We start from the raw sequence: 13,785 nt of genomic DNA, 5'->3' as shown, positions 1-13,785 counted from the left end.
TAACTCCAGTCTTTCCATGGGGTTTTGTATATATGTGGCCTACTCTGCACATCTTACTCTATGTCCAAATGTCTCCTTTGATGAAGACATGAAACAAGTTGGAGCATCAGCCTATCCCTGTCCAGCATAACAATGTTAGTTCCAAATGAAATCACATCCTGAGGTGTTAGGTCTTTGGCATAAGAATGAGGGGAGAGGCACAATTCAATCCATAACATTAAATGAAGGATGGGGCTGGGAAAATGGTGTTCTGAGACTGTAGAATTCCTTTGTAGCCCAAGTGTTCAGTATACCTGGTTCACATGATTTTTATCCTGAAAACAGACTCACAGTTAATAACATGCTTCTTAGTCTTAAAAGTATATCTCAAGGAAGAAACTTTCTATTTTTAAGTCCCAAAGAAATATGGTTCTTATATAATGGAACACAAAGTAAGCAATACAAGGAGTATTTTTCCCAATGTTGAATCAAATGATGGGTTTTTGTAACTCTTAAAAGAATATATATTTTGCCTCATAGAAGTTTTAATTACAATTTTTAAGTGCTTTGATTATCTTTCAATTTCTGCTTGTTTCTACATTAAGATTAACTTTTTGTCATCCAATGATGGTAATTTCAAGCTAATTCATTAAGGATGTTTGCCTTTTCTTTCTTCCTATTGACATCCTAAATTCTCTTTAATTAATCTCATCCATATAGGGAGCTAATTCTTTGGCCCTCTCAACTTGTATTCCTAGATGGTAAGCTACAATAATCATTAAAATCTTTGATTTTATGAAGGCAAATAAATATTATGCACATATTCATACATCAAATGCTCTAAAATAAACAATAGAATTTAAAGAGTGATTATATTATAGTCCAAGTAATGCTGATGAAGTTCTTAACAACACTCATTGCTCTGTAATCTCCCAATAAACCTAACGTATGTTGCTGCACAGGACAGACTCTGCGAGAGATCAAGGAGAAAAACAGGTGTTTATATTTATTAAGCTGTATAATTTTAAAATATTTTCTCCACAGACTCGAGCCACTGGGTGAATGGTTACTTTAGGGAGAACATTTTTCATGGCTTAAAAAGTATTTAATATCATTCTTTTATCTGAAGTTTGTATGCCTATAAGGCACCCTTATTTATAAGGCTAGAACTACCCTTAACAAAGTTCCCAATCCTGCCACAGTCACCTAATAAAGTATCTTAACTGTAAACTTAGTGTAACATTTACAAAATATGTTTTTATAAAACTCAAGTGGCTGTGAACCCAATGGCCTGCCTCTGAAAAGGCTTAGACATATGAGAAGTAGTTTTACTTTCAAACTCCAGCTTTAAAATGTTGATTGGATTAAATGCAGTTTATCTATTTGACATATCTATTTAAAAGTTTCTGAGATTACTAAATATTTAAATCACACCTCATTATCCTGTGGTATGGCTAATAACATTGTGTGTAGCACCAAACTATCATAACATGGTTTCATGATAATTATTATTTTATTTTGTTTTAAGCAAGTTCACCTCCCAAGACCCAAGGAAGCTAGCTAGTACTTACAGACATCTGCATGGCCTTGTGGGAGCCTTCCAGTTCAATAGGCTATGATCTTCCATCAGATGTCCTTGAGGGTTGGAAACAAATATTTTGGGAATGTATTATCTTCAGTTTTCAAAAAATTTCATCCAGTGGAATTAGGTTATCCAAAAAAGAAATTTTCTGATATTACTGATCATTTTCATCATGCCACAGACTATGCAAACCTCCAAAGAATCAGGAGCTTAAAAAAAAATACACCATATGATAGACTACACCACGTCTCTTGGTTCAGGTGAAGTCTGAACAGGAGTGGTAAAGAACACAGGCTTGCAGAGCCAGACCTGGGTTTAAGTCTTGGTACAGAGACTGACATAATAGCTATGTTAGTTTTCCATTGCTGATATAACAAGTTACCTCAACTTTAGTGTCCAAAAACAACACCATTTTATTATCTTAAGGTTCTGGAAGTCAAAAGTCTTTCAATCAAGGAATCATCAGGGCCACAGTCCTTCTGGAGACTCTAAGAGAAAACTTGTTCTCCTTGCTTTTTTAGCTTCTAGAAGCCACCTGTAATTTGTTAGTTTATGGCTCCTCCCTCCATCTTCAAAACCAGCTGCACCTCAGTTTCATTCTTGTATCTCCTCTGATTCTCCTCAATTCCCTCACATAAAAATAGTTATGATTATATTATGATCATATTGATTTGAATGATGAGCACTGTTCTAAGGGCTTTAAATAAAGCACTCCATTTAATGTTTTTACTCCATGAAGGAGAGTTTTATTTTAGGTGGGCAGAAACTGAGGAACTAAATAACTTCACAAGTCACACAGCTAATGCATGGCCGGGCCAGGATTTGAACCAGGCAGTCTCTGCCACTGTCCCATTCTGCCATATTTTGTGCACAGTGACTATATAACATCAACACACCAAACTGGGTGGGTTGAACTTAAGAAGACAGGACAAAGTGCTACAAGGATTGACTAGGAAAATAAAGACCTGTTCAGAAGCTACCAAGCTTGGGGTCCCTGTTGCAGCAAATGGAAATGAAAGGAATGACTTCCTTTGGACAATGGGTCCCCACTCCTATGAGCCGTGAGTTATAACTGATGTAGTCCATGTAGAAAAGGCTGTATTTGTGAAAATAAGATTATACCTAGGAGATATTTAATTATACATACATGTGCAGATACATATGCACATTTTCACATCCAGTATAAGAGGAAGCTATTCTTTGTGCTCTTCTTACTTTAAGAACCCAGATACCAAAATCCAAACTTTCATATTTCTCGGAGAATTTTTTAAGTTGGATTAAGAAAATCAACAAGATTTTCCCCTTCTACACCCCTTTCTACATCCCCTTCTACATCTATGAACACTCTTTGAAACACATGCGGAGCAGTAGGATCCTTATTTTTTTTAAGTCTTACCTAAGGGACACTAAAATGTGATCTCCTCCAGAGAATGAAAGGCTGCCTCTAACCTTCTGTCTTCAAAACTGTGGTCTTCATGTACCCTCCCAACTTCACAGCTTGCCAGTCAACCTCCAAAACACCTCTTTCATCAAGGCGGTAACAAAAAAGGCCTTTGTGTATGCCAAGCATTGCTTTCACAGGGAGATCAGAACAAACACAAGAAGTGCCCAAGACACTTTGGAGAGGAAAAGAATCCTGCTGGGCCAAGTTTGAATTTGCAGTTCACTCTTTTAATAATTTATTTCTTGTGAATGGTGAGAAGCAGATGTAGAATTAAATTAGTGCTCACCAGTTATTACTTTGTAACAAATATACTCCTATGTAAAGTGGATGATTCCTATATAATTGGCTTCTGAAATAAGTCTAAGAGCAAGTGACTAATTCTTACTTGTTTATACATTTGGTAAAATATATATAACATATATTATTTCATATATATAGCATTCCAGAGACTGACATCCTCTTCCTTACTTCTATTACAAGGAAGTCACAATTGAGCCTAGAATCCTTGCCAACCTAACACTGGCCTACAAATTTTTATTTAACCATTCAACGGACATGAAGTGTGTGGTGTCCTAGCCTATCTTGGCTGCCTGCCATGCTTAAATTTTAGACAGAAAGCCAAGTAGCTTAGTTCTGAAGGCCACTTCTTTTCCTCTACACTCAAGTGCTTTCTAGCCACAAAACACTCCTCATATCTCAGAGGATCTTAGTGTTGCAAAGTGGCTCCTCTCTTCTCATGAAGACTCAGTTGAGATAAGCTGACACTTTTAGGCCATTTTATGATAAATATACTTCTTAGAATCTTCTGTAGAGGTAATATCTTTGCCTCATCCTCAGTTTTGTTCCCAACGGGGTTTCTCTTTTTCAGTGTGTAGATCTGATTCTTGTCTAAAATAGGAAGGAACAGAGAAAATGGGAGTGCAAAAAAGGGAAAAAATAACAAATTGGCCTCCCAAGGATAGAAATAACTTTTTTGTATGTGTTTGTGGTTCTAAGGATCGAGCAGGGCCTCATGCACACTAGGCAAGAGCTTGACACTGAGCTACACACCAAGCTCAGAAATTATATTTGAATTAGTATCATAAGCCTGGCACTTAACATATATCACAATCATTCAGTCTTCATCTCATATTTAAAAGACTGCAATTCTCGTATAATTTTTCAGATAAGCAAACAAACTCAGTCTGATCAAAAAATCCCTCAAGTCACACAACTAAAAGTGGCAGGGCCTGATCTTTCCCCTTCACAGCAGCATCCACTGCTGTGATGGGAATTGAAATCAGAAAGCAAAATGATTAAGTGTCAGCTTTCATAGAGACATCAACAAATCATCTAGAATGGTATTTTCTTACCTGTTTGTTTTTTATCTGTCTCTGAGTATGAGATGCTGGGCACATTACTTTTTATATTTAAGAATGCTACTTTGTTTGACTTGTGTTGTTATAAAATATTTCTAAAAAGGGGAAATTAAGAATTGCTATATGCATAGATGAGTATATATGGCTCGAATCATGATGTTGTACACCATAAATACATATGATTTTATTTGTCAATTATACTCAATTTAAAAAACAGTCAAGCTTTGCTCACTATCCTGAGGTTCCCCCAGAGATGAAGGAACTGTAAGGGTAAAGAAACCCTGGCTTTAGCAGAGCCCAGAACCTGCCTTGAATGAAGGATATTGAGACATCAACAAAATCCATTCCCCACCCTGAGAAAAGGCTGGGCTGGGAAAGAGGAAGAGTACGCAGCATTGCTGCAGACTGTGCCCAGAGGTTAAGTCAAGAGCATCGCTGCCCTGCAGGGGCTTTTCCAAGCTAGCTGGGCAAGGAGAAGAGAAAGTCACCAGCTCTGTGCTGCAGCCAGCCTTTCTGGTGCTATGACAGTGACACAGCAGGGCTCGGTGAGGAAGGAGGGGTGGAGGGACCTTCTCTAATTTGAATTTCTTTTTCTCAGTGAGCCAGTCAAATGTTAGTTACTAGCACTATAAAAGAGAAAACTGAAGGTTACAAGGTTTGCCTTTTGAATTATTTGCCTAGCTTGCATTGGGACAAACTATTATTTCTGCCTTTGTTAGTGTTTAATACAATGTGATCAACTTACTAAGAAATAAAAGTATAACAGTTTTATAGTTGGTTACATTGAAATTTAAATTTGCCTATTAAACAGCAAAGGCAGTAACATGTGTACCTATTCATCAACTATGGATTATAGAACAGCTCTCGAGTGTGAGCCCAAACTGCATGCTATTTTCTGATTGAACTGCTTAATTAAATAAAAGATGATTAACAGCATTGCTTTATACCTCATAGATTTCACTGTTTGAAATTAAAGCATAAAGACATTCAAAAACTTCACTAAATCTCTGAACTTTATAGATTGAGCCTTTCCTGGAAAAGCCACAATCTAAAATAAAGCATCACTACAAGTAAAGCAAAATAATAAATTGTACCTGAACTGAAATTCAATTTTATCATCTTAATGTCCTTCAAACCTTCATCACTGCTGAGGCTGGTCTAAATTCTGTTTCACTGATTTGTACCATGCCAAAAAGAACATGCAGCAAACTTCCCAGCCTAACAGTATTTATAAATCAGTAGTGAGCCAACTGAATTTGGTGTTTCAAACCTATCCCATCAACACAAGAACCCTCTGTACCTGACTGAAATCTATTTTTTAAAATAAATAACTAAAAAGCAGTAAATGTGCTTGTCTTACTCTCTTCCATTTCTGATAGTGTTGACCACTGGCTTAGATCTCCTTGACCTGAGTGAACCAGTGTCTCAAACCCAAACCAAAGCTAAGAAGTTGGAGGCCTCATCAAAAACCTCATCCCTCAAGAAAAAGGTCGATGGATCAGACCTCATCAGTGCAGATGCTGAGCAGAGAAGCCAGCCTCTCAGAGGCCCAGAGACCTCATCCTTAGATCTTGGTAAGGCAATAGCTCAGGGTGGCTGCTGCTCAACCTTACCATGATGGTTTTGACACAACAGGGAAGTTTTGTGGGTGACATTAAAACAGTGAACCAAGAAGGAAAAGAGATGGGCAGGGCATAGTTTCTTTTGTGGTTGAATTGAATAACCACTGGGGAGCTCAACTCTGCATAACTGGCATTGATTCATTCATCTAGGTATTCAACCCACATACATTGAGTTCTTGATAGATGGCAGGCACCATGGTAAGCATGAATCTTGCTCTCCAGGGCCACTCAATCTAGAGCAAAAGGGAGACACAGAAGTAAACAATGCTAGCACAAGGCCCGGGGACAGCCAAACAAAACAGAAGCATCCAATATATTTGAGGATGTGTCTAAGACAAAAATAATAGCTACTGTTTATTCTGGTTTATAATATCCAGGGACTACATTACATGACCGACACAAATCGTCACATTTCTGAAATATTTGAAAAACCAGGTTTTAATAATTAACTTCCCCAAGATCTCATAGTTAGTAAGAGGAAGAGCTGGAATTTGAGCCTAGCTGTAGTTAACTTCAAAGCCCATATTTTTATCCCCCATTTCTATGTCTTCCAGATAAAGGACAGATTAATGCTCAGCTTGTGAAACTAATCAAATCAGCCTTTCTTTTCTTGGGAGAAAAATAGTGGGTATTTCAAAAAGCCAAGGGAGATATCTGTCTCTTCTGGCTGTGACTGACTAGTATGTTTGTGTATGTCTGTGTATGGATGAATAAATATATTCAGAAACTGAACATACTCATAACTTATCCATGATGTTATGAAGCATAAATAAGATACATATGGGCAATTACTTACCATTGTGATATGTATATAAGGTGAGCATGAATTCATGTATTCATTTGTCTATAAAATATTTCTCTGAGTACCTACAGTGTTCCAGGCACATATCCTATCCTAGTAATACAAAAATAAATATTATAAGCTCTCTCCCTTAGTAAGAAGCCTACATTCCTGTGGGGAAGTAGAAAGATAATTATAGTATAATATTAACTACATATTTAATAAAAGGAACCTCAGATTAGTTATTACATAAACATCTTGATAGTGCTTCTGACAAAACAAGGAAGTGAAGAAGATGCCTTATACAATACACCATGAGTCTTGAGGGATGAGTAGGAATTTGCCAGATGGAAAAGGTAGATCAGAAGAGGTGGAGAAACATTCCTGGTACAAACAAGGAAGAGATCCACACACAAATAGGCAAGTAAATACAAGAAAATGTATTTTCAAGTAAATATAAGTACTGCAATAGTATTCAAAGATGGTAGATTGGTGAGAAAAAAGTCTGAAAGACACTAGTGGTCAGACAAAGGATGCCATGGATGGAGTCTGATTTTGAGAGTCCCTGGATACCATGCCCTTAAGATTGGGTGAGAAGGGGTATTATTTGAAGGACTTACCTGAAGAGTGACAGAAACCAACTGTATTTATAAAAATCCTTCTCTGATCAGTGTGTGAGGAGAGGTATAAAGCCAAGGAGAACAAAACAAAGATCCAGAAGTGGCAGAGAAGGAGGCAAAAAAGAGACAGACTCAAAAGTATGTATTAAAGTAGGATTTTGGAGTTAGGTGAATGTGCTTATTCAAGTAACAGGAACATAAAGGAAGGACATGCCAAATCTGCAACAGAGGATACCAGAAGGGAAGGAGTAAAGGAGGACATCAAAGTGAAAACTACCTAGTTCAGCTTTGGACCTGTAGTATGTTTGAAGAAACTGTGGGAGACTATTAAATATACAGGTTAGAACTGGGGAGGAAGAGCTGAGCAAGAAATGGACTTGGAAGTTGGAAGCCTGTGCACCTTGAAAACATGCTGAGTGAAGTAAGAAAAAGATAAACAGTGGGTGAATCTACACTCATGTGCCTAGAATAATCAAAGTCACAGAGACAGAAAGTAGGATAGAATTAACTAGAGTTTGTGGGAAAGAGGAATGAGGAGTTAGGGTCTAAATGGTAGAGCCTTGGTTTGGGATGATAGGAAAAGTTCTGGAAATAAATAGTGATGATAGTTCCACTGCAGTGTGAATGTACTGATGCCCCTGAATTGTACACTTTAAAATGGTTAAAATGGTAATTTTTTGTGTGTGCATTGTACTACAATTTTTAAAAACGGAAGCAAAAGACCTTAGAAGACATCCACTGCAAGAATACCTTTATGTAAATGAAAAAACTGGACCCCAAGTTAAATTGTTTGTTCAATCACACAACTATAATGAGAGAAAATGCAACCAAGTTCTTTTCTGTAAAAAGTAAGACACTGGAAAGAAACGGTTCCAGCATTCTCTTAGCTTTTTTCATTGCCTCTTTTCTCTCCATACCCATTATAAATTCTCTCCTGTGATGAAAAATTAAGTAGCCTCACAAATCCATTCTGGTTTCTTCCCACCTTCTTTTAACACTGAAATTCATCTCTTTATGGAGAATGTCTTTCTAGAAACATTCCAGAAGTGACCTAAAGCCTCATTCTTAGCTGGAGTCTGATAGAAGGTACTCAATATGCATGTTCTGACACCAGACCTTATGGTGCTCATACACAAGATTCAGAACACACTTAGCTCTTGAGATGAGTTCAGTAAAGTGACCTAACAGCTTCAACTGTAAAAACAATCCAATTTATCTTACTATGTCTCATTTTATTTAGTGGAATATGCTTTAATTAATTAATTAATTTTATGCCACATTGAAAAGGTAATTGGTCTTGGGTTTTGTGAGCCCAGATTGGGTACAATTCACTTGGATAAAACTTCTCCATCTTAATGTATCTCTCTTCTCTCTGCACCTCGTGCTCTCTCCTGGTCTCCTTGCTTCCTCCATTTCTCCTTAGTAGACATTCAAACACAACTGGAAAAATGGGATAATGTTAAGTTTCATGGAGATCGAAACAGCAAAGGGCATCCAATGGCAGAGAGAAAATCCTGCTCATCCAGAACTGGATCAAAAGAGCTCTTATGGTAAGATACGTCAACACTAGAAAATAGCCATTTGTGTGCTACCTGTGTGAGTGTTTCTTTCGTGTACTGAAATAGCCTGAGAGTTCACTTAATCCAAACACTTGGTATCATGTATAATACTTCCTTATATGAAAGTGTTAATTGTTACGGCTTTTGTCAGCTTTAAATTATTTCATCTGAGTTGTCAAAAATTCATTCAATCAATAAGGATTTGAGGAGGTTCACGATACAATATATGTTGATAATTTTCTGAATGTATGATTGAGCTATTAGTCAAAATAGGTAAATATGCATATACATATCTGAATATATTCAATATATTGTACATGTGACAGTTACACTCTTCTGGTTATTCAGGTAACCTTCCCTGGTTTCTTCAGTTACCCACTGTCAGATAATGTAACAGTTAAGAATAATTCATAGCCCCCATGCAAAACTCTGGCCACCTGAGTTTTACTATGTTTTCAAGTGTTTTAAAGGGTAGTCCTGTTTCAGCTTTCTGTTATCCTCACACATCTCCACTTAATTATTTCAAATTCTATAGGAAAATGCTTAAAAGTGGTCCTTATATTAGAGGTTTATAAAACTTAACTTGTTCATCACAGTCCTAATGAGAGCTTTGTTATCGTGGCTGTCAGTGATCCAACTTAATGAGCTTCTTGTTCTTGGTGTACATTAATTTTCATAATGCGCCTCTCACAGGTCCTCAGAGCACAGGTCTCAACCAGAACTGAGTGGCGGGAAAAGTGCCCTAAACTCTGAATCTGCTTCTGAACTAGAGTTAGTGACTCCAGCACAGGTAACAAAGCCAATTCTCCTACTAGATAATATATATCATTTTTTTTTAATTTTTCACAAAAGTTTAGATGTTTTTGTACTTTATATTCATGTGCTTTTGTATTCAGTAGCTATCTCAACGCTTAGACTATCTGAATATATATATATATATATATATATATGGCTAGAAAATGTGTTAATGAATTCACTGTGTACTTAGCACTTTTTCCTTGTTCTGCCATTGACTGTGGCATTATTTTAGAATACAAAATCTGTTCTACTCCAGTATTAGCACTATTTACATAACAGAACACAAAGAAGAGGAAATTACATCTTAAGTGTTTATTCACATCTGTGCCCTATAGAATAAGGTACTATACAGTAGTGTCCTGGCTTTCCCATTAAACTAAATTTTATGCCAAAGAATATATTATTCTAGTTTTAGCAGCAATGATAATAATAAAGCATTATGGACTCAGTCTGTGCTTTTCATGCACCATATGTAATACTCAATCCCCTGACTTATTATTAGCTGCATTTTAAAGATACTTTCAAGATGTTCTTTAGTCTCAGTGAAGTTTAATACATTTCCTGGGTCATAATCACTGGCAGAAATAGTGTATGAACCAGACCTATCTGTCTACTGCTTGGCCCTCAACTTTGATATAACTAACTAGCTTTGTGACTAGCTATACCAATAACTAGCTATACTTATGATTAAGACCATCTCTCCAGTGGTCCTAAGAAGGCCAAAGACATACTCAATTTTCTTATCCCTTTGAACATTCTTTCAAGGCCATAGCCTTGATCCAAGACTACAAAGATCTTTTAAGAAGTGTATGACCACATTCATAAATTCTACCATCTTACTTGAGGTGAGAGTCGGTGTTTAAAGAAAACAAGTGGTGTGAAATTAGCTGAAATATTTTCTTGGGTTTACTAGGTAAGATATTGAGGCTCAGAGGAAAAATATAATGTCTGAAATGATAAAGGAATAATTATGATGACAGCAAATATTCTTGGGTACTATGATTAGAGCTTTCAAAATACATTAGCTCATTTGATCTTGACAAGGCTGAGTGAGGTTAAGTTCAATGATTACCCTCATTGTACAGACAAGGAACTAGGGCATGTGAAATAAGTCTTACCTGTAGACCCACACCTTGTAAGTGGCAGAGATGGAAGCTCCAAAGAGGAAACATTAAGGAAAAAGAAGGCCCCTGAAAAGCTTTCTAACCATCAGTAGCGAGCTCTACAAACACCTCACTCTGTGAAAGAGAGGGTGTTACTGTTCCCAGAACTCAGCTGGAAAACAAGTCAACTAAGGTCCTGAACAAAGCTCTTGCAAACCTTAATGAATTGTAAATGTAGCGTGAAAGTGTACTTTCTTTCTTTGTGCTCACTCTAAATGTATCTCTGCAAAAGAAAAATTATAGCACTTACTAGAAAAACATTTCTGGATAAGTAAGTGCATTAGAGATTTAGACTCTGGGAAAGTAATTGGTACTGTTTCATAAGCTGGACTCCTTAGAACAATTTAATGTAGCAATGAAAACATTTGTTTCAAAAGCAGGATGAGACTTGGCACAGGTGGGCTGTTCCACACCAAGCTGGGGCAGAGGGACAGCTGGGGTCCCAGGTTGCCATGGAAACCTACAATGCATTTATCTTATTATCCCAATGACGACTCCTCTCCTGCTGGTTGTCTGATTCCATCTCACTACACTGTCTTCCACTTACCTACCATCGTGACTTACTTTAAGCAAACACAATGTGCTTCGGAAAAATGATGAGATTCCTTATATTGTTTTCCAAAATATTGTTTAAAAGATACTATGAGATTTTTCTGTCTAGGCAAATCTTGGTGAATCTTTTAGAGGATTAATTATGTATAAAGAATTTACCCTTAATTTTGTGAGGGTTTTTTCTGTTCTGTCAATCTAAGTAGGTTTTCCATACCTTGCAGTTGTTTTTTTTTTTAATTTTTATTTTTTATTAGCACATGTTTGCCATACATAATCATCACATTTCTTATGGGAAGTTGGTCCCTGTACCTAACTCATCTCAGTTCTTTTTTTCATCCCTTTCCCTTTCACCTTCCCTGCTCCCTCCATCTCTTGGTCCCTTGCCCATTTGCAAAAGATCTCTCTCCCTACTTCCTATTTTTCTTAAATGTTGCATATTTGCTCACCAAGGTTTGCCTGAACTAAGGAATACACAATCTTCTAGTTTTAATTCCAGCCTATGGTTAAATAAAAATTTCATTAATTTGAGACTTAATACTGCACCTAAAACACTAAGTCACTCAAGTGGGACAGCAAGAGAATAGGCAGATTGATCTGATTTTAATAAAAGACAAAGAGATGTTTCACTGTTAGATATATGATCTCTTTATGTAGATAAGATAAAATTATGATGAAGGTGGTATAAAATTCAACTTAGAACTGTCTTACAAGCCATTCAAATAAACTATTTCAGCTCATCAAAACTTGTTACTGCTCCTTGCACAGGAAAACTAAGGCAATATTTTCTTCCCTTTCCACCCAACATAAATTATCCTAGGCAGGGACTCAGCATGTGAGGAGCTATTTACAAAACCTTAGTTTAAAATCATATTTCAGAATCACAAAGACAATGGAAGCTCACAACATTAAGAATTCTTATATTTTCTCATTCTCTTTTCAGGATGTGGGAGAGGAAAAACATAGTGTAGTCTCTTTCAAATAGTGGTTTGAATATATTAATCAAGTGACAGAGTCTACAATAGGTTACATAATGTCTATATCTAAGAATGAAGTTTCTTGACACTTACACAAGCTGGATAATTAGATTTTCCTAGTATGAATTATTTTAAGAAATCATGCAACCAGAAAAATTAGAAAACATTTGAAGAACTTAAGAAAACATGAAAAGTAATGAGGTAAAACTAGTGTTTTCTATAAGTAGGTTAAGGCAATGATTGGGGAGGCAAAAGAAAAAGAATTCAGCACCTGCTGGAGAATATTGGCTCAAGCATTTCTTCTCTAATTTGAACATGGGAGGGGGAGTGTCAAAACAGGCTTTTGCAAACCTCAGTTGGATTTCACCAGAATTATAGCCCCATGTTCTCCCAATGCATATCAGTCAGGTGCCAGCTGCCACGCATCCTTTCACACAGTCATAATTCCAAACTGGAACGATTTAAACTTTGATTTTTTTCAGTTTCTTTTGTTTTTGTTGTTTTCAAAATATGCATAATATGTACATGATTATGTGTGCATTGTCCATAAATTCAATTCATTTAGGCAAGGGACTACCATTCTTTTTGTGTCTCTGGTTTCCCTCCTAATCCATCTCCTCTTCTGTCCCTTCCAAGTAGCTAACAACTAAACCTTGTCAGAACAATTTAAACTTTAAGTGCAGATATATTTTCTTTTACATGAGTAATATAAAATATAAAATGTATATTAATGGTTGTCATTTATTTCATACTTTATGTGTCTGGTATGAGATTATATTTTTGCACATTATTTGAAATGCTTACATTTGCATTGAGCATCAATATTATTTCCATTTCACAGATTAAAAATGTGTCTTAAAGAGATGTAATTTTCCCAAGATGACATAGCTAAGGAGGAAAGGAACCAGGATTCAAATCACAGCTATGTCATGTTTACCCACACCTGACTAAATCAAAACTATCTGTTTCCCTTTTTTATTGCAAACCCTGATTATTATTTCCTTTACAGGGATAATATGAGCAAGTAATTTTAAAGACTATTTATCACTTTCTCCCAGAAATTTGGTCTGACAAATTAGGATTTCATCTGATTTGATGACATATACAATTTTGTGCCTCCCTGAACAAATTTATTCTCAACCTCTGACTTTTAGAAATGTTAATGGCTTCCATCTATTCCCATTGCATTTCAGCAAATGTAATCAAATTTCTACTACCCATAAATCCCTAAGTGAGGCAGTGAAAATGTTAGAAATATGAATCAAGTTGTAAAAAGTATTGGACCTTTATGTTAAATAGAAACAATTAGATGCATTATAAATATGAATAGTTGGAAAATAGTTGGAATCATAT

At 36.2% G+C, this 13,785-nt stretch overlaps 1 protein-coding gene across 19 annotated transcripts in view; it reads left to right on the top strand.

The window, feature by feature from the left end:
- Positions 1-13,785, top strand: part of Pex5l (peroxisomal biogenesis factor 5 like) — a 240,265-nt gene that overhangs the window by 150,234 nt on the left and 76,246 nt on the right. For 12 of the 19 annotated variants that reach the window (XM_087186564.1, XM_004834646.4, XM_021254621.2 and 9 more), the window contains 3 exons: positions 5,743-5,937; positions 8,810-8,936; positions 9,639-9,735. In XM_087186564.1, the coding sequence (XP_087042690.1) occupies positions 5,743-5,937; positions 8,810-8,936; positions 9,639-9,735 (419 nt within the window). The remainder of the gene's footprint in view (positions 1-5,742; positions 5,938-8,809; positions 8,937-9,638; positions 9,736-13,785) is intronic. The other 7 variants (XM_087186569.1, XM_087186574.1, XM_087186573.1 and 4 more) reach the window with 1 other exon arrangement.

The sequence above is a fragment of the Heterocephalus glaber genome, unplaced genomic scaffold, assembly GCF_053883595.1.
Source record: "Heterocephalus glaber isolate CG9 unplaced genomic scaffold, H.glaber_assembly_v1.0 deba00001504, whole genome shotgun sequence".
Classification (NCBI taxonomy): domain Eukaryota; kingdom Metazoa; phylum Chordata; class Mammalia; order Rodentia; family Bathyergidae; genus Heterocephalus; species Heterocephalus glaber.
This window is presented reverse-complemented; position numbering and strand designations above follow the sequence as displayed.